The 24,674-nt window shown below is 47.9% G+C and overlaps 1 protein-coding gene across 8 annotated transcripts in view; it reads left to right on the top strand.

Annotated features, from left to right (window-relative positions):
- TMEM268 (transmembrane protein 268) overlaps positions 1-21,926 on the top strand; it is a 29,839-nt gene extending 7,913 nt beyond the window's left edge. For 7 of the 8 annotated variants that reach the window (XM_032635795.1, XM_032635794.1, XM_032635793.1 and 4 more), the window contains 8 exons: positions 1,472-1,658; positions 6,721-6,830; positions 9,633-9,740; positions 10,799-10,948; positions 15,535-15,645; positions 16,446-16,526; positions 17,770-17,955; positions 20,701-21,926. In XM_032635795.1, the coding sequence (XP_032491686.1) occupies positions 1,550-1,658; positions 6,721-6,830; positions 9,633-9,740; positions 10,799-10,948; positions 15,535-15,645; positions 16,446-16,526; positions 17,770-17,955; positions 20,701-20,880 (1,035 nt within the window). In that variant the 5' untranslated portion in view covers positions 1,472-1,549 and the 3' untranslated portion in view covers positions 20,881-21,926. The remainder of the gene's footprint in view (positions 1-1,471; positions 1,659-6,720; positions 6,831-9,632; positions 9,741-10,798; positions 10,949-15,534; positions 15,646-16,445; positions 16,527-17,769; positions 17,956-20,700) is intronic. The other variant, XM_032635797.1, reaches the window with a different exon arrangement.
- The last annotated feature ends 2,748 nt before the right edge of the window (positions 21,927-24,674 follow it).

The following is a 24,674-nucleotide window of genomic DNA, read 5'->3' as shown; positions in this document are numbered from 1 at the left end:
TTGTGGGTGGTCCCTCCTGCCTGGAGGAGGGAGGGTGGGCTCAAGGACCTTTCTGAGATTCCAGTACAGCTTCTCCGGGCAGCAGGTTCCTAGCTATGATGTCCCTGGGTTCCTGGTCTGGAAAATGGATCCAAGGATTCTGTTTGTCTCCTGGGCCTAGGATATAATCAGGTGAGGCAGCAAAGGGCCTCAGTTATTGCCAAGTGCAGGGCAGACATCCTTGGGCTGTTGTTGCTTTCATGCCTCTTGGGGGATACAAGATAAGAAGGAGGAAGTAAGGGGTGATATGACTGACCGGTACTCAGTGATATTTGGGAGTGCCTGCTGTGCGCCAGGCTTGGGCTAGGTAAGGGGAGGTGGTCCCTGCCATCCCACAGCTTGGCAGTTCAGATGCCAACTGGAGCTTGTTACTAGATCACACCTGGGAAATGCAGTCTCCCTCTACCCAGTATTTTTTTTTTTTTTTTTTTTTTTGTGGTACGCGGGCCTCTCACTGTTGTGGCCTCTCCCGTTGCGGAGCACAGGCTCCGGACGCGCAGGCTCAGCGGCCATGGCTCACGGGCCCAGCCGCTCCGCGGCATGTGGGATCTTCCCAGACTGGGCACAAACCCGCGTCCCCTGCATCGGCAGGCAGACTCTCAACCACTGCGCCACCAGGGAAGCCCGACCCAGTCTTTTTTAAGGTGGTTTAAGGAGGAGGCTCAGCGATAGCCAGAGCTGGGTGCTGAGGTTCAGGGGCATGGGCACGAGGGGCTTGTATTCTGCAGCTGGATAGCCTGGTCCATCTCCTGTCTCCACAGCTCCCAGCCATCCCACCTTGGGCAGGTCATGTCACATCTTTGACCCTGTTAAATGGGAAAAACCTGTGAGGAAATGGGCCTTATGATGAGCAGGGTACTGGATGCCATACTTATGTTTCCTTGTGTTACCCCCACAGCAGCTATGCCAGATAGGCCTCCCTGAACCCATTTTACAGATCAGGTCAGAACGGCTCAGGGAGTCAAGTACCTGGCAGTGAATGTCCCAGAGCATGTGAGGGCTGAGTGAAGGTTCAAATCTAGGTCTTTTGGTGCTAAAGTCCTTGCTCTTTTCTTTTCATAACATTTTGCTGCTTTGTATAAACATGGCTCCCCATGAGGAATATACCTCTCCTGTACTCAGGAAGGGAAATCCCAGATGCCTGGGGGTGGGGCCTGGTCAGCTCGTGAGTTCTCTGTGGGTCCCTCGACGTGTCTGAGCTGGAGAAGATCCCAGAGCAGAGGAAGTCTCAGGCAAGACCTTGAAGGGTTTTAGCCCTTGCCCCTCACTCCCTCTGAGAACGTTCCTCAGCATATCAGCAAGTTCACAGTCCAAGGGAAGACTCTGGGTGGCTCTCACTGGTCTGGTGATGGCTTTGGCCTTGAGAGCCTGAGGAGCCTGGCCTGCCCAGGACCAGGCCTGAACTTCTTTCTCGTGATGTCGTTTTCTGAAGGCAGGCGAAGCTGAGCTGGCTGCTCCAGGATGCACCACAGCTCTGAGAAGGGGAAGCAGAAATCCTGCTGGCTCTGCTATGGCGTGTGAACCGCAGATGGACCCCGGCGGGGCGGCCGGCCCCTTGCCCACCTCCTCCCCTGGGTGGAGCGCTCTGCCTGGCGGGAGCCCTCCTGGCTGGGGGCAAGGTAGGATCATGACCCTTAATTCCTTCCTCCCCTATCCCCCCAGGATGCTGAACTGGACTCACATAGTATGATTGAGGGGAGGGGAGCGGAGGGGCACAAAAGTGTCTTTAGATAAGGGTGGGCATTCGGGGATGTGTTTCCAGGCCACTTTCTGTCATTTCTACCTCTTCTCTCTGTCACGAGCTCCTTAGATTGCCCTCTGCCAGGATCCCTGCTGTAGCTTCCTAGCACCTTTCCTCCTTGTCTCTTCTGTTTTCTGCATGGTGTTTCAGAGAGATTTTTAAAAATGCACAGCCAACCAAATCGCTTTCTGTTTCAGTGTTTCCCATTAGGCTTAGCATGAAGATCTATCATTCTCCAGCTTGCCAGGCCTGCCTAAATGGCTCTTGCTGCCCCTGTTCTCTGTTCCTGCCATGCTGCCCTGCCCCAGGACCTTTGCACCTGCTGTCCCTGCTGTGTGTTATGCCCTTTCCCTGCCTCCCTTTCCCTGCTTAATTTCCATCCATCCTTCAGAGCTAAGTTCAGATATCCCTTCCATGGTGAATCCTCTCCTGATGGCCCAGCCTAAGCCGGGACCCTCTGATATATTCCTGTTTCTCCCTATAGCAATTACCAGTCTGTAATTAAATAATTACCTGTGTAATAAAGTTGAATGTCCAGTTTCCTCACTAGAATGTAAGCTCCACGAGTGCAGGGTCCCTGTTTTGCTTTGTTCATCACTGTGTCTATAGTACTTAGCACATGGCTTGGCCCATAGTATTATTATTTTTAAAATTTTATTATTATTTATTTTATTTATTTATTTTTCACTGCATTGGGTCTTTGTTGCTGTGTGCAGGCTTTCTCTAGTTGCGGTGAGCGGAGGCTACTCTTTGTTGCAGTGCGCGGCCTTCTCATTGCAGTGGCTTCTCTTGTTGCAGAGCACGGGCTTTCGGCACCCGGTCTTCAGGAGTTGTGGCTTACGGGTTCTGGAGCGCCGGCTCAGTAGTTGCAGCGCACGGGCTTAGTTGCTCCGCGGCATGTGGGATCTTCCCAGACCAGGGCTCGAACCCGTGTCCCCTGCATTGGCAGGCAGATTTTTAACCACTGCACCACCAGGGAAGCCCTTTGCTCATAGTAGATGCTCAATAAGTATTTTGTTGAATGAATGAATGAATGAATGAATGAGTGGCTGGGCATAGGCAAGGGGAGATGGCATTTTGCATTGTGGCTTGTTTCTTAGATGATTTAAAACTTAAAAACAAGGGTTCCTTTTATGACTACTGTTATTAGGAAAGCAGTTCACATACACACACACCAGTAGAATGAAATGGAATGGAGTAATTTACCTTCAGCTCTTTGAAGATATAGCTCTACTGGTTTTTGGCAAGCCAGTTCTTGCCCCTATAGCTCCCTGTACACACACACACACACACACGCTTCTTTGGTAGCTTTTTAGATCCTTTTTCTTAGCCTAGATGTAAAAACAAGTATTTCTAAGTGGAGGACTTGCAGTTCTCACGTTGAGGAGCAGATGAGAGAGATTATTACCAAGAATCCAGGAACTCATGGTTTGAAAGGGAAACAGAGACACTATGAAAAGTCCTCACATTGCTCAGGCAAACGCTGTCCTCATAGTGCAAAGAGCCAGGCTAGGGGAGTGGTTCACAACCTCCATGCCTGGGATCCAGCTCAGTGTGTGTTTTCTGCTCTGTGCTGTGCAGTGGAGGGCTGGTCTGAGGCTCCGCACAGCACGACTGCCTGCATTTTGTATGCTACCCTTTCTCTTCACTTCTTCTCTTCTTACTTTCATTTCCCCTGGTACCACCAGGCAAGCTGGTTCTCCTTTCCGAGGTTCAGTTTCCTTTTCCATTGTAATGGTTTTCCACCTTCTAGGAGTCTTGGAGGATTAAATGGAATCACGACTGTGAGCCTAAGCCCATGCCTGGTGCATAGGATGGGATCAGCCCCTGGAAGCTATTCTTATCGCATTTTATTGTTCTATTTTATTTTGGTCTTGATCTTCTTTTTGTCTGTTTTCCCTCATTTACTTATTTTTAAATCTAATTTTATCTTTTCATATTTTATTTTATGAAGCTACCTTAAATCCTTTCTGGAACAAGGTGTGGGAAGGTAAAAACCAACACAGCTAAACTGGTGTGCCTTTATGGTAACGTAGGAGCTTTGACAAGCTGGCTTTTAAATTATGACAACAGTAGCAGCCAGTCATTCAGTACCCATTTTGCACCAAGCGCTTAATTTTCATCATCTTAATTATTTGCAAAATCCTCCGCGGTGGATATAGTCATCCTCTAAGGGGATGGCCAGGGATTAAATTGTTTCTTCAAGGTGCTCTGTTAGAGAGAGGCTGAGTTACCATTTGAACCCCAAAGCATCTAGCTTGTGCTTTCCCCACCTCATTTATACAAGAAGCATTTATTTAGTGCCTACTGTACACCTGGCACTGAACCCAGCTCAGGGGATTCAGTGATGTGCAAAACCAATGTGGGAGTATATAGTCTGATGGAGACAGTGGACTTTAATCAAGTAATTGCATACACATGTGCTCATCTTTGATAAGCATAAAGGAGGAGAGCATGTAGTTATGGGCAGGTTTATCAGACAGATTTGATCTGCTATGAGTTTAGAATGTCAGGGAAGACTTCCTGGGCAAGGGATTAATGAGCTGGAACACAAATGATGACTTGGATATAATGGAGTGAGGCTGGGTGGATGTGTTCTAGGGAGAGAGCCGGAAGAGCATGCACAAAGGCCCTGGGGTGGGAGAGAACACTACATGTCCGAGGGGCTAAGGAGGCTGGGGTGGCAAGACACAGAGTGAGGCTGAGGCTTCAAGGTGAGCTTGGCAGGAGGCTAGTTCTTCAAAGGGCCGAGGGAGCTTGGTAAGGAGGTTGGTTTTTGCCAGAGGACTGGGAGGCTCTTGAAAGTTTTACTCAGAGAATTTGTATTAATCTGATCTGTGCTCTGGCTGCTGTGTGAATGCATCATAAGAGGAAGAGCAGGTTGGAGAAACCAGTTAGGAGACTACGGCAGGTACAGGGAGAGGTGAAGGGAGCCTGGCCTAGGGTTGTGGTGAAGATACCAAGGGGTGCACGGAGCTGGGAGAGATTTTGTTGGCCCAGGTGGCAGGGCCCAGGGATGGACGGGGTGAGGGGTTAGAGGAGCGTTTGGGTGGGCCAGGGATTCCCAGGAAGGTAGAGCTAGTCATTTTGCTTTAAGACTCAGGGATTAACCCCGAGCTGGGCCCTGAGCCAGCAGGTAACATGTTCATGGTTTAATCCCTTCAGCCCTGCCTCCTTTTCTGAGCAACAGCTACAGAAAACGTGCTGAAATATTCAGCTCCCAGCCCTGCGTGGCTGAACGCTGGGATCCTAGAATCTCAGGGCTGGACTACCCTGCAGCAGCTGCCCTGGCTGCTCTCTGCTGGCTCCCTGGGCCTTGTACGTGATGGAAGGAGATCTCGGTCCTTTTGTTCAGAGTTTCTCTACTCAGAACGGAAGTTGGTTTGGCTTCTTTCTGTTGCCCTTCCTCCCTGGACCCGAGGGGATTTCACTGTAGCTGGCCTCCCTCGGGTCTCCTGGTCTGGCTTCATTGCAGCCCTGCAGGGCATCCTCGAATAAATTTGATAGCCATTGTGACAAGCCTGAGATGATGTGTGTTTTTGAGTTATGACTTCACTCAATATATGCTTCTAAAATGTTGAGCGAGTGCAGAGACACTGGGGAGGGCTTGCCCGTAAGTCAGCGGATTAGTTTTCTGTGACTGTTGTAACAGGTGCCACTAACAGTGGCTTAGCAAATGCAGTTCTTCTCTTACAGTTCTGTAGGTTAGAAGTCTGACACTGGCCAGACTGTCCGCTCACAGCCTGACACCCTGGTCAGCAAGGCTGCATTCCTTTAGGAAGCTCCAGCGGAGAATCTGTTTCCTTTTCTTTTCCAGCATCTAAAGGCCACCCACAGTCCATGGCTGCTGAAGCCTTCTGCCATTTGTTTTTTTAAATTTTATATTTATTTATTTACTTGGCTGCGTCGTGTTTTAGTTGCGGCGTGCGGGCGGCACACGGGCTTCTCTCTAGTCATGGCGCGCAGGCTCTAGAGCACTTGGGCTTAGCTGCCCCGCGGCATGTGGGATCTTAGTTCCCCGACCAGGGATCGAACCCGCGTCCCCTGCATTGGAAGGCGGATTCTTAACTATTGGACCACCAGGGAAGTCCCCTTCTGCCATTTTAAAGCCAGTAATGTTCCATCTCTCTGTACCTTTCTTCCGTAGTCACATCCCTCCTGGCTCTTCTGCTGCCTCCCTCTTCCACTTCTTTTTTTTTTGCTGCGCTGAGTGGCATGCGGGATCTTAGTTCCCTAACCAGGGATCGAACCTGTGCCCTCAGCAGTGAAAGCGTGGAGTCCTAACCACTGGACCGCCAGGGAATTCCCTCTCTTCCACTTTTGAGGATCCTTGTGATTACAGTGGGCCCACCCAGATAATCTAGGATAATCTCCCTATTTCAGGCCAGCTGATTAATACCATTAAGTTCACCTGCAACCCCCATTCTCCTTTGCCATGTAAGATACCGTATTCACAGGTTCTGGGGGTTAGGGTGGGGACATCCTTGGGGGTTCACTGTTGTGCCTACCACATTGTTACCTCTTACTCAGACTCTGAGCCCACCAGGGATGTAAGTTGTTTGGTTGCACTTCCTTTGCCATCCTCGAATAAATGTCTGCTGGATCATCTCCTCAATGTAATTAGTTGTTCAATCTCTGTTTAAATATCCCTTGTGAGGGGGAGCCCACTACCTCCCAGACTTTGTGTGGACAGAGCTCACATTCTTGAGAAGTTCTTCCTTTTATGGTCTCAAATAATGTCCTAAAAGCCTCCGGCCTCAGTTCTGTCTCCTGGGAGCTTTCCAGTCAAGTCCAGTCCTTCTCCCGTAGGAGTTGGAGGATGGCAAGTCCCTCCTTGCCATGAGAATGTTCTCAAGGCTGGAGGAGGTGATGCCATCAAGGTCTGGGCTCACCCGAAGTCCTTAGTGCTCAGCCTGATGAAGCTCCTGGTCTGCTTTCAGAGCTCCACAACGGCCAGGTCCTCACAGTTCTCCGGATTGACAATACCTGTGCACCCATCTCCTTCGATCTGGGAGCCGCCGAAGAACAACTGCAGACCTGGGGCATTCAGGTGAGCGCTGACTTTATGGAGTCCTTAGTACTTTTTCTTCCATCCATCCATCCATCCATCCACCTGTCTGTCCGTCTATCTATTCTATCATCCAATTATTCACAACATTTTTATTAAACACCTACCCTGTGCTCAACATGGTAGGGAATATAAGGAAGATGTCCTCTCCTTCCAATTAATTTACTTAACAGATGTGTGTTTTGGGACGTCCACCCTGTGCTGGCCACTTAGGCGGTCACTGAGTACTACAGAGGTGGCTAGGTCCCCGTGCCTGGTGTCACACTGCTCACAGAGCCCAGTGGGTGAGATAGACATGCGTCAGGTAAAGCAGAACAGTATGGTATAAATGCTGCAGTAGAGGGATGCACAAGACATTGAAGACATTCACAGGAGAAAATGATAAACTCAGCTCAGGGAGCAGTGGTTATGAAAGTGTCCGCCTTAAAACTAAAGCAGCCCGTTATTATACTGGCAAAATGGGTTTATTCGGTAATAGCAGAAAGTTGCAATTCGGGACAGGCATGCTATAGTAAAAACTGGGCAAGTCTGGAGGAACAAAGGAAAGAACTGTTCTTTTATAGAGGTAAAAGAGAAGTTGGGAGGGGCTCTTATAAACAAGGAGGCCAGTGGGGGAAACTGGGGTTCGAAGTGTAGTGGCTTTTCATTGGCTGAGCTGTGACAGCCTCTGGTTGGCTGGGCTGTTGCCAGGCGAGGAGAAAATCTTCCTCCTGCTGAGGTAGTAAAAGGCAGAAACCGACCTTCTTCCTGTTGGAGATGCAAGGTGATTCTCTTCGTGTTTGGAGTCTGCAGATGACAATGAGTGGTAGGGCATGAGAGCACCTCCTTCTGGCCTTCCCAACTGCAGTATAAATGAGCTTTCCTTTATTCATTCTAACAAAAGCTTTGCAGAGGAGCAGATACTTGATCTGGGCTCTTGAAGGAAAAAGAGTTTGCTGGGTGGACAGGAGGAAGGGCATTTTAGGAGAAGGAACTGCTTCTGCAAAGGGAAGGGTGTGTGAATTCATTAGATGATAATGCAGTACCTTCAAGCATAGTGATTTGAGGCATAGGCTTCACGGGGGTTCATAGATCTGGATGCAGATCCAGCTCAGCTGCTTACTGCCTGGGTGACTTTAGGCAGGTGACTTAACCTCTCTGAGCCACAGTCTCATCATCTGTAAAATGAGGTTAATATTAATACCTATTACACAGGGTTTTTGTATGGATTAAGAGAAGTAGTGCTCGAGGAACACTTGCGCTGGCCCTGGCACATAGTAAATGTTCAATAAATTGTGGTATTGCTATTAAGTTCCCACAGGTGTGGTTCTTGCCCTTCTCAAATCCTCCAGCATGATTAGGCCTTCATCTTCACTGCCCAGGGAGGATTATTTATGGCTGAGGAAGCTACATTGCTAATTTTACCCTGAAGACTCGAGAGTTTACTCCTTGCATTATGGTTTAAAACAACATTTTATCACCATTAAAGGGAAACTTTCCAAGTTGACAGTACACATCACACATGACACCCCACATCAGCACATGAGCTGGTTTTACTTCTCACGCTTCCTTTCAGCCTTTGTACAAAAGGACATTTTTCTTAAACAGTTGTCTTCAGATTGGGTTTCCTTAACTGATGAACAGTTTACATCTTGTTCTACCATGTTCCTAAATATCTCTAATGATTAAGTTCTGTGTTCTTAAGCAATCCATTCTCATAGGACCTTTGCTCTATGACATTTTTTGTTTGGGCAGGAAGATGTGAATTTTCAGTATCTTGGACTGTATTGATAGTTATCGATGGTACGGTTTGAGAATAACACTTGTGTATCAAGTGTTCACTACGGAACCAGCACCGGGCTTGTGTACACATACACTTAGGCACACATATCTATCTAAGTAAGAGAACAGAGGCCCCCAAAGATGTCCAGATAATATGTGTCTACATACCATATGTATATTTATTGTATTTATTGTAAATATTGTATATGTATTATCTTATTTAATATGCCTATCACCTCTACAAGGGGTACTTTGATTATCCTCATTTTATTTTATTTATTTATTTTAAAAATTTTATTTATTTATTTATTTATGGCTGCATTGGGTTTTCGTTGCTGTGCCCGGGCTTTCTCTAGCTGCGGCAAGCAGGGACTCCTCTTCGTTGTGGTGCGGGAGCTTCTCATTGTGGTGGCTTCTTTTTGTTGCAGAGCACGGGTTCTAGAGCGCAGGCTCAGTAGTTGTGGCGCGCAGGCTTAGCTGCTCCGCGGCATGTGGGATCCTCCCGGACCAGGGCGTGAACACGGGTCCCCTGCACTGGCAGGTGGACTCCCAACCACTGCGCCACCAGGAAAGTCCCTATCCTCATTTTAAAGAGGAGGAAACTGAGGAGAAGTGGGGTTACTTGCTCCAGGTCACACAGCACATGAGGGGCAGGGCCAAGGTTTGGAGACCCGGGGCTGGCTGACTCCATGCCCTGCACCTTAACCATTCGGCTATCCTGGGTCTGCTGTGAGGTGCTGAGCCTTGGGCTACAGGGATCCCTCTCCTGGACGTCCTCCTGGATCTCGAGCTGTCCCACCTCCCCAGTGGTGCCTGTCCTTCTCTGAGCTGGATGCTGCACCCTGTGATTGCCACGCCGTGCTCCATGCTCCCCATTCTGCCTTTGGGGGCAGCCAGGAATGCACCTCATCCCCCTTCCACGTGATAGCCACGTGAACTGGCCACAACACCCCTGCTGGTGGGAAGGAGTGGGATGTGGTTCTCCGTGGCTGACGGGTCTCTTTCCCTTGGGTGGCCAAGCAGGTCCCGGCTGAGCAGTACAGGAGCCTGGCTGAGAGTGCCCTCTTGGAGCCCCAAGTGAGAAGATACATCATCTACAACTCGAGGCCTATGCGGCTGGCCTTCGCTGTGGTAAGAGAGACGGAGGCCTCTGAGGCACTGCTGAATTCGGCACAGTGCGCTGGAGCCTGTTGGTGTGGGTCACGGGTTTGGGGGCTGGTGGCTGGGCTGCCTGGGAGAGAGCAGTACACCCGGACCTGGGTTTGGTATAAGAGGAAATTCATGGGGGAGAGTTGTAACCAGCTCTCCATGCAGAGGATGGGAGGCAGGGTTTATTAAGGGCAGAGCTGGGGGATTGGGAATCTGTAGACCCACCACTGAGGCTCTGGACTCAGTGTCTGGCTTTGTCAAGACTTTCCTCCTCTCTGGGACTTGGTTTCCCCATCTGTTCAACAGATTGGTCTATTTCAGCTCTAGTCATATATGTGTGTGTGTATACATATAAACATATGTATACACCTATATATATACGTAAACACACACAGGCATACAGAATATGGCACAGCCAGTGTTGGAACCCGGGCATTCTGGTTTCTGCATATGTGCTCTTAACCGCTGTGACCTGCCACTCCTCTGTATGTATAAATGGTCAAAAAGCACTCTTGACTCCCATGTCCTGCTTCTGGGAGCGGAAGGGATGGCCACTGGCAGTTACTGATTTCCTAAGAAGTGCTAGGCTGTTACATAGGTTATCTTATTCACCCTTATAACAACACTGTGAAGTAGGTATTATTATCCCCATTTTACGGATGAGGAAACTGAGGCCCAGAGAGTTGTCAACAACTTGTCTAAGGCCACCTAGCTGTTGAAGGATCAACGTGGGCTTTCTGATTCAAATTTATCTCACTCCCAAGCCCCCTGCCCTTTTCTGTTTTATTTGAATTCAGAGTAAGCAAGGATTTGGAGTAGCTATTCTAACCCCTTGCCTCTCCCTTTGCTTTTGAACAAGGAACAAGGGCCCATTCTCACAGACCACCCCAATCTCCCGTCCCCATCAGCCTCTGACTGGCCTTGTGAGCTCGCGCATCCATGGAGGGCATCAGAAGTGGCCAGAGGGTGTCCCTTGGAATGGAGCTGCTTCGTTTGAGGACTGGTGTTCCTGACCGTGCCCTTTCTCTGGCTTCTTGCAGGTGTTCTACGTGGTGGTATGGGCCAACATCTACTCCACCAGCCAGATGTTCGCCCTGGGGAACCACTGGGTGGGTGTGCTGCTCGTGACCCTGGCTGCCATGAGCCTGACCCTGACTCTTGTGCTCATTTTCGAGAGACACCAGAGGAAGGTAAGACATCCGGGGACTCCAGCCACGCTCCCTCCAGAAAGGCTGTGTGGACAGGATAATCCCAAGTCAGATTTTTCTTTTACCTGCTTCAATGAATTTCCCCAACCATGAAAATTCACCCTGGCCCATGTGCCCAGTGACTAAAAGAAATCAAATCACACATGTGGTTAAATCCTTTCTGTTTTTCTCTCTAATGCCTGTGGGTTGTTTTTCTGGAAGCAGGCTGTGTTTTGAGAGAGTCTGGGAGTGGGGAGGATGGCACTTTGAGGCGACTGAACCCTTCCATGCACCTCCTCTGCCTGGGTGCTTGCCACGGCCCTGTGAGCGAGGGTATTTCCTGGACCCACCTCACAGCATGGGGTACCTGGGGAGAGGTGGATGGACTCTACCTGGTGCTTGGTTGACAGTTGTATCTCATTTAACCCCAGTAACGACCTCTGAGGCAGAGAATGGGTTGGGTGATCAGGGAGTTTAGGTAACTTGTCCCAATCCCACTCTGAGTGGCAGAGTGGAGCTTCAAAGACTGAACCCTCTGATTCCTGATCTCATTCACAAAGGAGATCGATACCCCCTGGCTTAATGTATGGTTTGCTAATTGTCTTCTGCTTCTTCAACATCTGTCTTTTGTTACTGTTGAGCACTTCATATGTGGTAGGTCATCTACTAAATGCTTTACATGCATTAACTCATTAAACCCCCCAGTAAATCTCTGGGTAGAGGCTTTTACGTTCATTTTGCAGGTGAGGAATCCGGGGCTCCGAAAGGCCCAAGAAGTAGTCCAAGGTCATGCTGCTAATAAATGGCAGAGCTCAAATTCAAGGCCAGGACGCTCAGATTCCAAGCCATCTTCTCAGTCAATACCCAACTGTATTGGTGTTCTGTGGCTGTAACAGATAACCATAAATGTAGTGGCTTAAAACAACAGAAATGTGTTGTGTTACAGTTCTGTAGTTTAAAAGTTTGACAGGGCTGGGCTGCCTCCTTTCTGGAGCCTCTAGGGGGGGCATCTGTTTCCTTGTCTTTTCCAGCTCCTGGAGGCCACCTGCGTTCCTTGGCTCATGGCCCCTTCCTCCATCTTCAAAGCCAGCAGTGGTGGGTTGAGTCCTTCTCGCATTCTTGACTCTGAGTCTTCTGTCTCCCTCTTCTACTTTCAAGGCCCCCTGTGATTACATTGGGCTGTCTAAATAATCTGGGACAATCTTCCCATTTTAAGGCTAACTAATTAGCAACATTAATTCCATCTACACTCTTAATTTTTCTGTGCCAAGTAACATAAATTCACAGGTTCTGGGAAGTAGGATTTACACATCCTTGGGGGACCCTTATTCTGGCAACCACCCCTCCACTGTCTTTCCAGCTGCTTCAGAAGCTCCCCCAGCACCTGGCACAGAGCTGGGCTTTGAGATCTTTAGCAAACACTCCACTCTTGCCTCACTCAGGAGGAGAGGGCGCGACATTGGGAAATGTGGTCAGGGTTTGGGGGTATGAATTCCATTTAGTGCCTGTGCTCACAGGGACAAATAGGAACTTCATGGCTTAATCATTCTGAAAGGATCTTTGTTGGGCTTTGCGATGAGGCTGACAGAATAATGCTGCCCTTGGGCTCTGTGAAGCTCTCATGGCCCCTGTGTTTGGCCTATAAAAAAATCAGTGGAGCTGGCTGCTTCTGTAGCAAGAACCTTCTCTTGGGGAGGGGGAAGAAGCAAAGTGCCCTGCGTTATCAGGAGCAAGCAAAATATCTGGCACCTGGCAGGTGCTTCAGGGAGGCAGTTCAGGGAATGCCTGCCGTGGCTCTCTGCCTCCTTCCTCCCTTTCTTCCTTATTCAGCTGGCATTTATGAAGCCTCCGCAAGTGCCTAGAAGATGTGCTAGGCACAGGGCACAGAGACAAACAAGACCCTGGATCTTTACGCGTAAGGGCAGCGTGGAGGCCCCAGGTACATAATGGCCCTTCTGTCATCACTGTTTGTTGATCCCCTCCAGGATCCTTACTTTCTCATATGACCGTCGTTTAACGAGCACTTATTATGTGTTCTGTGTTTGGGGCCTGATATCCATGCCCAATGACAGCCTCACAAGGAGGCAGGGTACCTCTGCCACTTGCTAGCCCTGCAACCTGGGGTGATTTATTATTTAACCTCTCAGGGCCTTAGTTTTCTCATCTGTACAATGGGATAATAATTTTAGCTCCCTCCTAGGATTGTTGGGAGAACTAAATGACTTAATACATGCAACGTGCTTATAATCTTACTTGGTGTTACATAAATGCTCACTATGTATCAACTGTTATGATTATTTACTCTTCACTAGTGGTGAAAGCAAAGCTCAGAGAGGTTAAGTAACTAGTCTGTGGTCACACAGCCTTGCTCAGGTCTTCCTCTGAGCCTCAGCTCAAGGACTTCTTTATCCTCGGATCCCTCATCTCTCAGGACCATGCAGATCCCCCTTCCTGACCATTGTCACTCTTACTGTTTGTGTCCTACCCGCATCACATAGCATCCTTGAGAGCCTCAGCATTTGTACACACTGCCTTGTTTTCCCCTTGTTTGGGTCATTATTAGCCTTTTTCAAGATCAGAAGGCTTATGAAGGCAGGCAAGACTCTGTCTTTTATCCCCTAGAGAGTAAAACACATCACTAGGGTATGTTGAAAATTCCTAAAAATATTCGTTTGTGGCCAACATGGTACCGTGGAAAACATGGTGTCTTCAGTTCAGTATCGTCATCATAAAGATATTACTAGGTGACATATATCGAGTGTTCATTCTTCCAGGTGTCCTATGTGGATTAACTCATTTCATCCTTATTCTAGCCCTTATTATTAGGGGGTGTTATCTCCAATTTGGACGTGAGGGTGTGGAGGCAGAGATGGTGACTAATTTGCCCAGGGTTATATAGGTAGTTAAGAGATGGAGTCAGGACCTGAAATCTTGGTGATAGGGGTTTCTGAAAGGGTGAGCACCCTTGCTAAAGTTCTAGGCAAAACAAAATATAATCACCCCTTGATTTTTATAATACAGGCAGACTTTGGAGATACTGTGGGTTTGGTTCCAGACCACTGCTACAAAGCGGATATCACAATAAAGAGAGTCACATGAATTTTTTGGCTTTCCAGTGCATATAAAAGTTATGTTTACACTATACTGTAGTCTATTAAGTGTGTAAAAGCACTATGTCTAAAAAAAAGCAGTGCACATACCTTAGTTAAAAAATAACGCTCGTGGGGCTTCCCTGGTGGCGCAGTGGTTGAGAGTCCGCCTGCCGATGCAGGGAACACGGGTTCGTGCCCCGGTCTGGGAGGATCCCACATGCCGCGGAGCGGCTGGGCCCGTGAGCCATGGCCGCTGAGCCTGCGCGTCCGGAGCCTGTGCTCCGCAACGGGAGAGGCCACAGCAGTGAGAAGCCCACGTACCGCAAAAAAAAAAAAAAAAAAAAATAACGCTCGTGGAAAAATGGCGCCAACAGACTCGCTCGACTCAGGACTTTCACAAACATTGTTTGTAAAAAAAAAAAAAAAAAAAGGCAGTATCTGTAAAGCGCAATAAGGCGAAATGCAATAAACAAGGTGTGCCTTTAGTGGGATTCCTGGAAAATTCAATGTATTTTAAAACCTATTCACAAAACACTTTAGGTTTATATGTAAAATGGAATTAGGTTGGCCAGTCAGAGAATTATGAAGAGAGTTTTTCACATGTGCTCGTGTCCAGTGGGACATTTAGGGTTCAGGTAGGCTGGGGGACAGTTCTTCCACGTGCAAGATTCTCTGTCATGGGACGTGGCCTACAGTGGAAGGCATGTGTTTAGCATCCCTGGTCCTCATCCCTAAATGCCAGCATTGCCTGTCCTGTGCCTGTGACAACCGTAAGGGCCTTCTCACACATTCAGAAGCTCCCTACAGGGGTCCTTCCTGTTTTGGGGACCATTGTCCTCGATTAGGTTGCCTTCTAATTGGATCTGAAAGTCCTTGTAGGGTCTTTTAGAGGTTTGGGTCCTGTCACCCTTCCTGTCCTCTCCTGCCCAATCTGCTTAGCACCTACTTTGTCATCCATGGCGTCAGTTGGTTCTGGTGGGAAAAGAAGGAGATGGATTCCCAGAGCCCCCCTCCGAGGGCCAGTCACTGGGTTAGGTAGTATGGAAAGTAGGTGCTTTATTCCCACAATCGATGCTCAAAGGTCTCCAACCGCCTCCTCCCTCAGTTATGTGTGGCCCCCGACTGTGTCCCAGGCACCCGGTTAAGTGCGTCACACACACAATCTCAGTTCAATCTCACCATGTTCCTAAGGGCCGGAGATGCTTTTTATCCTTCTTCAACAACTGAAGAAAGCAAGACTCAGAAGGGACACATTTGTCCAGGGCCACACCGCCGGGAAGTAGCAGAGCTGGGCTTCACCCGAAGCTCTCTGACACTGTTGAATTTATTGTCCCAACAATGCCACAGTCTGTTTTATAGGGGAGACAATGGATGTGTCTCGGAGACCAGGATTGTTCCGTGGTGTCTCGGGGAGGGACAGTGTGTGGTTATTGCTCAGGCCCAAGAGCTCTCCGGCAGCATGGAGGTTGGGCCATGGGGCTGGCGTTTGTCTTACAGGCCAACGCCAACACGGATCTGAGGCTGGCGGCTGCCAACGGAGCCCTCCTGAGACACCGGGTGCTGTTGGGGGTGACAGACACGGTGGAAGGCTGCCAGAGTGTGATTCAGGTACTGTGTCTCGGAGTGACCTCTCCAGTGAACCCACTTCGGGGCTGGGCTCTCCCAGTCTGTGCAGTGTCCCCCGGAGTCTGCTAACGTAGATGGCGTCGGCAGCCCCTCCTTCCTCTCTGCTCCAGTGTTTCTTTCTGGAGACTCCTCTCTGGGTGGTAACCAGCAGCCTAGAACCTCCACGAGGCGGGGCTGGAAGGGAAGCTCGGAGACCATCCAAGCCACATTCCTCATTGAACATTTATTCAGCAAAGAGATGGGGCCTCCTCTGTTTCGAGCCCTCAGTACCCAGACAAGGTCCCTGGGGAGGCAGGTCAGACGCTGAGGGTCTTGTCCTCCTGGCATGGTTGTTTTCTTGGCCCCAAGGCAATGGGGAGATCTGAAGTGACTAGAAAGAGGTCACACAGTGGGTCTGGGACACAGCTGGGCTGGTTGAGGCCCAGGGTGCCTGAGCCTGGCTGGGCTCTGCCTGGGAGGATTGATAAATCTCAGCACCACGTCCGCATTCTTAGCTGGTGAGGGGCCCAGGGTGTGGGTACAGGTGGGCCCCCAGCAGGCACAGGGTTTGACATTTTCCAAATCTGCACACGAAGCCACTTGTCTACCAGACCCCGTCGTGCGGGGGGGACTGTGGGAGAGAGCAGAATGGCATGCTCACGCCGGAGACTGGGATGAATCTGGTCATCCCCAGAAGGGCAAGTCTCCAGCGAGGAGGCAGGAGGTGAGGCCCGTCTCAGAGATGGAGAGTTCGAGGTCTGGTGGGTTTTGGCATCAGCAGTCATGGCTGCTTCTCTCCCCAGCTCTGGTTTGTCTACTTCGACCTGGAGACCTGTGTGCAGTTTTTGTCCGACCATGTTCGAGAAATGAAGACGAGCCAAGAGGTGAGATACCTTAAGTGAAAAACAAAAAATAAACCAGGAGGCTAGATTGTATAGATTGCATTACCTCAGCGTTGGAACAAATGTCTAAGGAAAAGTTACTTGGAAGTAAGTATACCTCTGTGGAATAATGGTTGTTTTTGCCTAGGGAATTATGGCTGTTTTTGCCTAGGGAATTATGGCTGTTTTTCTCTTCCTTTTTAAAGAATTTTTTAAAAATAGAATTATTTATTTATATTTAATTTTTGGCTGCGTTGGGTCTTTGTTGCGGCGAGCGGGGGCTACTCTTCACTGCAGTACGCGGGCTTCTCATTGCGGTGGCTTCTCTTGTTGCAGAGCACGGGCTCTAGGTGCTTGGACTTCAGTAGTTGTGGTGCGTGGGCTCAGTAGTTGTGGCTTGCGGGCTCTAGCGCGCAGGTTCAGTAGTTGTGGCACACGGGCTTAGTTGCTCCGCAGCATGTGGGATCTTCCTGGACCAGGGCTCGAACCCATGTCCCCTGCATTGGCAGGCGGATTCTTAACCACTGTGCCACCAGGGAAGTCCTCTTTTCCTTTTTAACTAGTTGCATTTTCCACATTTTCTACAGTGAATATAAATTTTATCTATAATAATAATAATAATAAATAACAGTGAGAATATATTTCATTTATAACAACAACAATAATAAAGATTCTGGCAGAGGAAAATACCGTATATTTAGATGACTTTCACTTGTTTGAAATCCTGAATGTTTTGAGAAGGAACGGGGAGAGTTTGCTCCAGTTCCACAGAGGAGGAGACTGAGGCTCTGAGAAGCCGCATAGCTGGTTGGTGATGCTAAGTTTGGAGCCCAGCTCGCCTCTCCTCGAGCCCTGTGCTTCTTCCCCGGGATCCATTTTCGGGCCTCCACAAGTGCTGTAGTTGGTGTTGAAGTCAGGATTGTGGCTTAGCCCTGATCTGGACCCATTGGTTCCTGTGTGGCTTTGGGCAATTCCTTTGAGCTCCAGTTTGCTCATCTGCAACATATGGGTAAAGATTCCCACGTCCCAGGCTGCTTTGAGGAGCAGATGAGAGCATGGAAGGAAAAGTGCTTCTGACCATACTTTTGCAGGAATTATCTGATCTCTCCAGAGTCTCCTGAGGTCAGCATCTGAGTCTGTAGACGGTCTATCCGTCCTATGTGGGTCTGCGGCTCAGGGAACCACCCGGCATCCTCCATCCGCCTAACTTAGGACACCACTGAGCCCCTCTCTGTTTCCTTTGCAGTCCTTGCTGAGAAGCAGATTGAGCCAGCTGTGGGTTGTCATGGAGACTGGGGTGAGCCCCACGGCGGCCGAGGGGCCGGAGAACCTCCTGGAGGAAGCTCCTCTCCTGCCCAGCAGTCCTCGTCCCTCGGAGAGGCCACTCATGCAGACCGAGCTTCGCCAGCTTATTCCTGAGGCTGAGCCGGAGGTAACAAGCACCTGGGCCAGTCAGGTCCCCTCCTCCCCCACCAGGTGTTTGCATAGAGTCCGTGTGGGGCTCTCAAGTTCTAGATTCCTGGGGACATGCCTTTACTGGGTTGGTAGGGACCATACACATCTTCTAGCCTACTAGTTTTCAATATTCTTTTCCTTACCCCAGCACTTTAAAAGATAGCTTAGAGGAATCATTTTATACTTATTGGGTGCCCCTGCACCCCATTTAAAAAATATCTTGGTATTCTTTTGTGTAGTTCTATTGGATATGTAGTTGCATATTGATGGATCATAGCCTACCTAACCATGAACATGTTGGTGAATATTTGGGTCATTTTTAAATCTATCAATCAATCTATCATCTCTCCATCCATCTCCTTAAATCGCAGTTGGATATTTAAATCTTGTATGCATCTCTGTTGAATTCTTTCCTCCTGCTCCGGAGTTCTGTTGGGTCCTGCCACCCAAGCTGTCTGTTGGGTATGGTCAAGAGCTAGTAGACCAGAAGTCTGGTAATGTGGTTTGCGGCTTGTGCAACCCTCTTCTCACCACGAGGACAGGCCCACTGTCTGGGACACATGCAGTGAGGGGCAACCGGCGGCAGGGTGTGATATAGGAGAGCACTTGCATTTTCTTTTTAGCCAATAGATTTGGGGATTAAAGGTCCAAACCAGCCCAGACTTTCCCTTTTGTATGGATGAGGAGTGGGGGGACCTGCAAATAGGACCATTATGAGAGAAAATGTTAATCTCTTCAAAGAGCTGAAAAGATTGATGAGATCACGTTCTTTCTTGTGCATGCATGTCTGGGTTTATGTGAAATAGCTCATTAACTATGATGGGTCTTTTAAATTATTTTTTCAAATTCGTTCAAACCAATAGTACTACAATTTCCTGTCATGAATATCAAGTCTCAGTGTGTGTGCACATGTTTTTAAAGTAGCTGCCCTTATAAAATAGCAAAGGAAAATACAAGCAATGCCCAAGTCTCAACCTGGGCCAGACTGTCATATTTCAGGAGGAACCCAGTGTGTGCAAGAGGCGGAGAAATAGTTATAATGACCTCTTTCATTTTCACAGGTTTTTATCATGCATAAAATTCTTTAGCATATCCTCTGAAGTATAGATTATTTTCCCTTCTTCCTTGATGGGTGAAATAAGCTTCCAAGAGGTCAGCTGACTCACCCAAGGTCGCAGAACAAGGGAGAATGTGGCCAAGTCCAAGGCAGAAACCAGTCCTATGATTCTCAGGAGGCCAATCTCTTGTCACAGTTCTTTGTTTCTTATGTTATCAATTTTAGAATAAATGGGCGGGAAGACCAATCTGAGTTAGTAAGTGGTAGGCTGTTTGACGTTTTCAACATTTTTCTAGCACAAAGGATGACTCCAAGGAAACACGGATCCTACAGAGCTAGGTGGAATTTCTGCTTTTTGAATAACGATAATGGTAGTGATATTGATGCCATTTATTGCGAATTAGGTATTGGGCTTTCTATCCATTAGTGCCTTTAGTCCTCACTCCAGCTTAACCAGAAAGGTGCTGTGATTTTCTGTCTTTTACTGATGAGGAAGTGGGCTAAGCAAGGTGAAGTGACTTCGCTCAGGGTCCATCCCAGGGTGGCTGAGCTGACATTCCCATTTGGCCCTTTTGACTTAAAAGCCTATTCTTGATCCCTAACTGTATTGACGTGAACAGGCTGGGTGTAACCCACACTTTACTTCATTACATTCAGACTGGACACAAGTACTGTGAAAGACTTCCGTGCCACACAAAAGAAACTGGAGCATCTTTGCTGGAATCCCAACTGCCAGACAGGTGGATGGAACTTTAGAGACCAGATGTGTTAAGAGCATGCATTAAATACAATTAAAAAACTTTTTTTCCTCTTTTTCACTTTTTAATTTTTTTCACTGCAGTAACATATACATAGTATAAAATGCACCGCCTTAACTGTTTTTAAGTGTACGATTCAGTAGCAGTAAGAGCATTCACATCGTTGTGCAACCATCACTACACCCTCCTCCAGAACTTTTTCATCTTCCCAAATTGAAACAACATACCCATTAAATACAAATTCTTTTACCTTACCCAGCCCCTGAAAACCACCATTCTACTTTCTGTCTCTATGAATTTATTGCTCTCGGTGCCTCATATAAGCGGAATCATACCGTATTTGTCTTTCTGTGCTAAATCCAGTTTTGATAAGCACTTTTAATATAGGAGTACTGTCTGAAGAAATCCAGCAGGTACTGCTGTGTATGACTTGAAGAATCCTGCCGTCAGAGGGGTATTCCCCCAACCATGCCTCCATTTACTGGTGATTTTCTTCAAGTGCATTACCTTGATGTCATGTACTTTACAAAGTCACAGACACTTGAAACTGGAGAAATGTGTGTGTGTGTGTGTGTGTGTGTGTGCACGATGGGCTGGTATAAACCAATGGTAATTCCTCTAGTGCTTTGAGGCTCCCTAGCTTTTTTGTGCATGTTATTATCACCTATTAGCAGTTAGGTTACCACCTCAGAGATGTGGAAACTGAGGCTGCAGGAGCTCCACAGAGCCTGAGAGCTGGAGTTCCAGACCAGATTCAGGCATCTTGCAGTTGTCCCGGGTGAGGGCCTTGCCGGGTTCTTCCTAGTGGGCATTACTGCTGGTCCAGGGGTGCAAGGACCACTTGGCGTACCCCTCATGCTTTAGATACTTTTCTATGGCCCTCACTCTGCTTCCCTACCTCTTCCAGGAAATGGCCCAGCAGCTGCTGGCAGTGTTTGGTGGCTACTACATCCGGCTCCTGGTGACCTCTCAGCTCCCCCAGGCATTGGGCACACGACACACAGACTCTCCAAGGATTCCATGCCCCTGCCAGCTCATAGAAGCCCACATCCTGGGTACAGGGTGCTGCCCATTCCTGGCCAGGTGACCTAGGGGCGAAGGTACTCATCTTCTTCCAAGGCTGAAGGTGAGAAGTCTGGGAGGCCTCAGGAGCCCAAGGTGGCCGACGGTGAGCCCTAGGGGAGGAGAGCAGCATCTGGGGGCACTCTGAGGCTGTCAGTCATGTCAGCACTGTGAATATCGCGCTCACTCCAGGACCCTGCACAAGAATGGCTTGTCAACATCTCACACTGACTCCTGGCCTTTGCAGAAGCCGATGGTCCCACTCTGAGGTACTTTCTGTGCTGCTTAGAACTGTGGGCATGGATGAAAGGGCCACCCGCACACCCCTTTCATTAACTGGAGAGCCCAGGAAATGTGAAGATGACCAGACTGGACTGAATGTGTGTCCAAAACTTGGTCTCAGGTGATGCTTCTGTCCCCACCCCCTTCTTGTCAGATGGAGACTCAGGGAGGACACTGCTCTTTGTGGCATCGCCTTGGGCCCCTTAGATTATAAGAAGCCTCTTCCCAATCTGAAGTGAAAAAGTAAATTCTCAGAATGTTGTCCATTTTTAAGTTGTTTTTTCCCTACATTTTCTGAAAAAAGATGGCACTTGGGCTTGTATGCTAGCACACAGGCCTTGAGGAGTAGGAAACAAACGGCCTGTAACTGCTAATGGGAATATTTGGAAGAGACTGATCCTGTCTGATTGGAGGACATATTTTGTTCACAGCATGCTTGCTTGTGGGATGGTTTCATACTGCAGACGGAGAATGGCCATGTGTTCCTTCACACTAACACTGTCCTGGAGTGAAGCGTGATCTGTCACTTGTGGAATTCCATGAAGAGCTCAGAGGCTGCCAGGTGCTCAGCTTCTGAACAAGTTTGAAGACCCGTTGTTCCCTAGGCCCAAATCCAAAAGCCCTAGCCTGGCATTTAAAGGCTCCCCAGCTCCTAAGGCCTGGCCTTCATCTGCAATTTAGGCTTCATCGCCCGTAAAAATCCTTCGTAGGTTGAAACTCTTTTCCTGGACTGACATACCTGTTCCTTTGTATGTGCTGGATTCCTATGCATGCTTTTGTAAAAAAAAATTTTTTTTTAATTGAGGTATGGTTGACGTAAGATATATACAAGGTTCAGGTGTACAACATAGTGATTCACCATTTTTAAATGTTGTACTGCACTTACAGTTATTATAAAATATTGACTGTATTCCCTGTGTTGTACAATATATCTTTGTAGCTTATTTATTTTATACATGGCAGTTTGTACCTCTTATCCCCCTCCCCCTATCTTGCCCCTCCCCCTCCTATGCATGCTTTGATGCTCAGCTTTCCTTACCCCTCCTTCAGGAAGCCTTTCAACATAGCCAGACCTGCCACTCTCTGCCTCCTTTATTTTTTTATTTTTATTTTTTAAAAATTACCTCTTAATCCATGAATCCAAATCATCTCACCTTTTTTTTTGTTTGTTTTGTTTCCCACGCCACGCGGCTTGCGGGATCGTAGTTCCCCGACCTTGGATTGAACCCAGGCCACCGAGTGAAAACACCGAGTCCTAACCACTGGACCGCCAGGGAATTCCTGACTCTGCGGCCTTTAAATTCTTGATGTAGTTGCTGCTTTTACTCATGTTTTATGTTACTGATTCTTTTTTCCTGTGCATATACCTATTCTTCTAGCTAGACTATAAGCTCCTCAAGGGCAAAGACTGCACCTTGTACTTTTTGTGCATGACCTGGACTTGCTAAGGAAAAAAATCCTGTGGACTGAGTGCTTTGCCATCTCTATAGTAGCTTTTGCAAATTACTCTCTGTACTCAGTTGAATGATGAAGTTGTCACAGACTGGGGCTCTGGTCCTGAACTGCCACTTTTAGCTATGTAACTTTAGGCTGGTCCTCAGTCTACACATCTGTATAGTGGGTAGATTGGATGATTCTTAATGGCCCTTTCAAAGCCAAAGATCTGGGAATTTCCATCTTTTTCTGTTCCATTTTAACCCTTGGCCTTTCTCTCTGTTATGCCTTTATCTACATGCAGAAAGGTTCTATAGACCCACACAGGTGAGGTGTCCCAGACCTGATACCCCTTTGGATGGAACACTGGCCTGGCCAGCAGGAGAGCTGTATTCTCATTTCAGATCTGCTACTTCTTAGCAGTGTGACCTTGGCTAGGTTAACCTCTCTGAATGTCAGTTCACTCTATAAATGAATCTGGTGAACATGAAATGTGATTAAGTGGGTGACTTACCATGTAAGAGACGAATCTGACTGTTCACTTTCTCTGGGCCGGAGAAGAGAAATCATGTACATAGACCAGCCCTCGGAAATGGATGGCTCTTTTAGGCATTTCTCGTCAGCCGACAAACGCTGCGGCCCGCTTTGCTCAATGAGAATTATTCATGAAGGCGATCGTTGTCTTTCTCACCTGCCACAGCGGAAGTGTGGGCTGTGAATGTGATCAATAGTAGCCCATATTTATCATCCAACCATAAAACCCTGGTAAGTATAATAACAGAGAATAAAAATGTGTGTGTTTTGACCAAACAGCAGTTTCTCCATTTGACAGCCTCCTTAAAGGACCCTCGATGTGTTGTTTCCTGCCTTTTCCTCTCTTTAGAGTTTCTGGTGGTGTCACCCAGTGGGTAGGGCATTCAGGTGTGCCCATGAGGTACATTTCTTCACATTTGAGCCTCAGTTTCCTCTTTTAGAAAATTCTGTGATCTCTGTCTTGCCTGCTTCACAGGGTTGCTGTGAAGATGAGATTCCACGAAGGAACATGTGCACCGTTTCAAAGCTCTGTGTTGATGGCAGGCATGGAGCTGGTGAAGGTGGTGCCATGTCGTGAAGTGGGAGCGGAGGGCTTGGATTCTAGAGTCACAGGTATTCAAAGCCAAGGGCTGCCACCTAGGAGCCGCGTCCTTCCCATCCTTGGGTCTCAGTCCTCAAGTGTGGAATGGGGTAAGTGTGCCTACGTGGCAGGTGATTGTGAAGATTAAATGGTATACAAAATGTAAAGTGCTTGCAACTGTGAGTTGCAAACTTGAGTAAGCGCTCAAGAAATTGTTGCTATTATTATTTTTTTTAATCTCTCACTATGTCTTAAATGCTGTAGGTGCCCGACTTATGCTTTTGTGGATGATGTAGTTCATTAACAGTTAATGTTTATTCATTCTGCGTCAGACGTCAGTTACTCCAGCACCATGGGGTGTATTTATGTGAATAAAGATTCTACTCTTTATTCTTTAATCTAGGGAAGATTCTGCTTCCCTAGCAGGGAAGTTAAGCACAAGCTGGTTGGTGACGTTGGGCCAGATGCTCACCCTCTCTGTTCTTCCTCATCTATTAAGGGGGCATGTGATAATAGGGAGATGAACTGAGGTGACGCATGCAAAGCACAAGGCCTGGTTCATAGTGTGGTCCATAGTAAGGGCTCCATCATCCAATGCTGACTTTTCTGCAGCTGCTGCATACTGTTTTCTACCTGTGTCTATTCGTGTGAGTTTTTACTTACCTTATTCAAATCTATATCCTTACTGATTTTGGTTGGTTGGTTCTATCAGTGACCAAGGGAGGAAACTCTCCAGCTAGGATTGTAGATTTTCTGTTTCTCCTTTTACTTTTGACAAAGTTTTTTTTTTAATTACACAGTTTAAAAAATTGAGATGTAATTAACATACCATAAAATCCACCATTTTAAAGTATAAAATTCAGTGGTTTTTAGTATATTCACAAGATTGCACAAACATCACCACTATTTAATTCTAGAACATTTTCATCACATCTTCGCCCCACAGAATCCCCCTACCCATCTGTAGTCACCCTGTTACTCCCTGTCCC

The sequence above is a fragment of the Phocoena sinus genome, chromosome 6, assembly GCF_008692025.1.
Source record: "Phocoena sinus isolate mPhoSin1 chromosome 6, mPhoSin1.pri, whole genome shotgun sequence".
Taxonomy (NCBI): Eukaryota; Metazoa; Chordata; class Mammalia; order Artiodactyla; family Phocoenidae; genus Phocoena; species Phocoena sinus.
The sequence above is the reverse complement of the archived record's forward strand: the minus strand, read 5'-3'. Positions and strand labels throughout refer to the sequence as shown.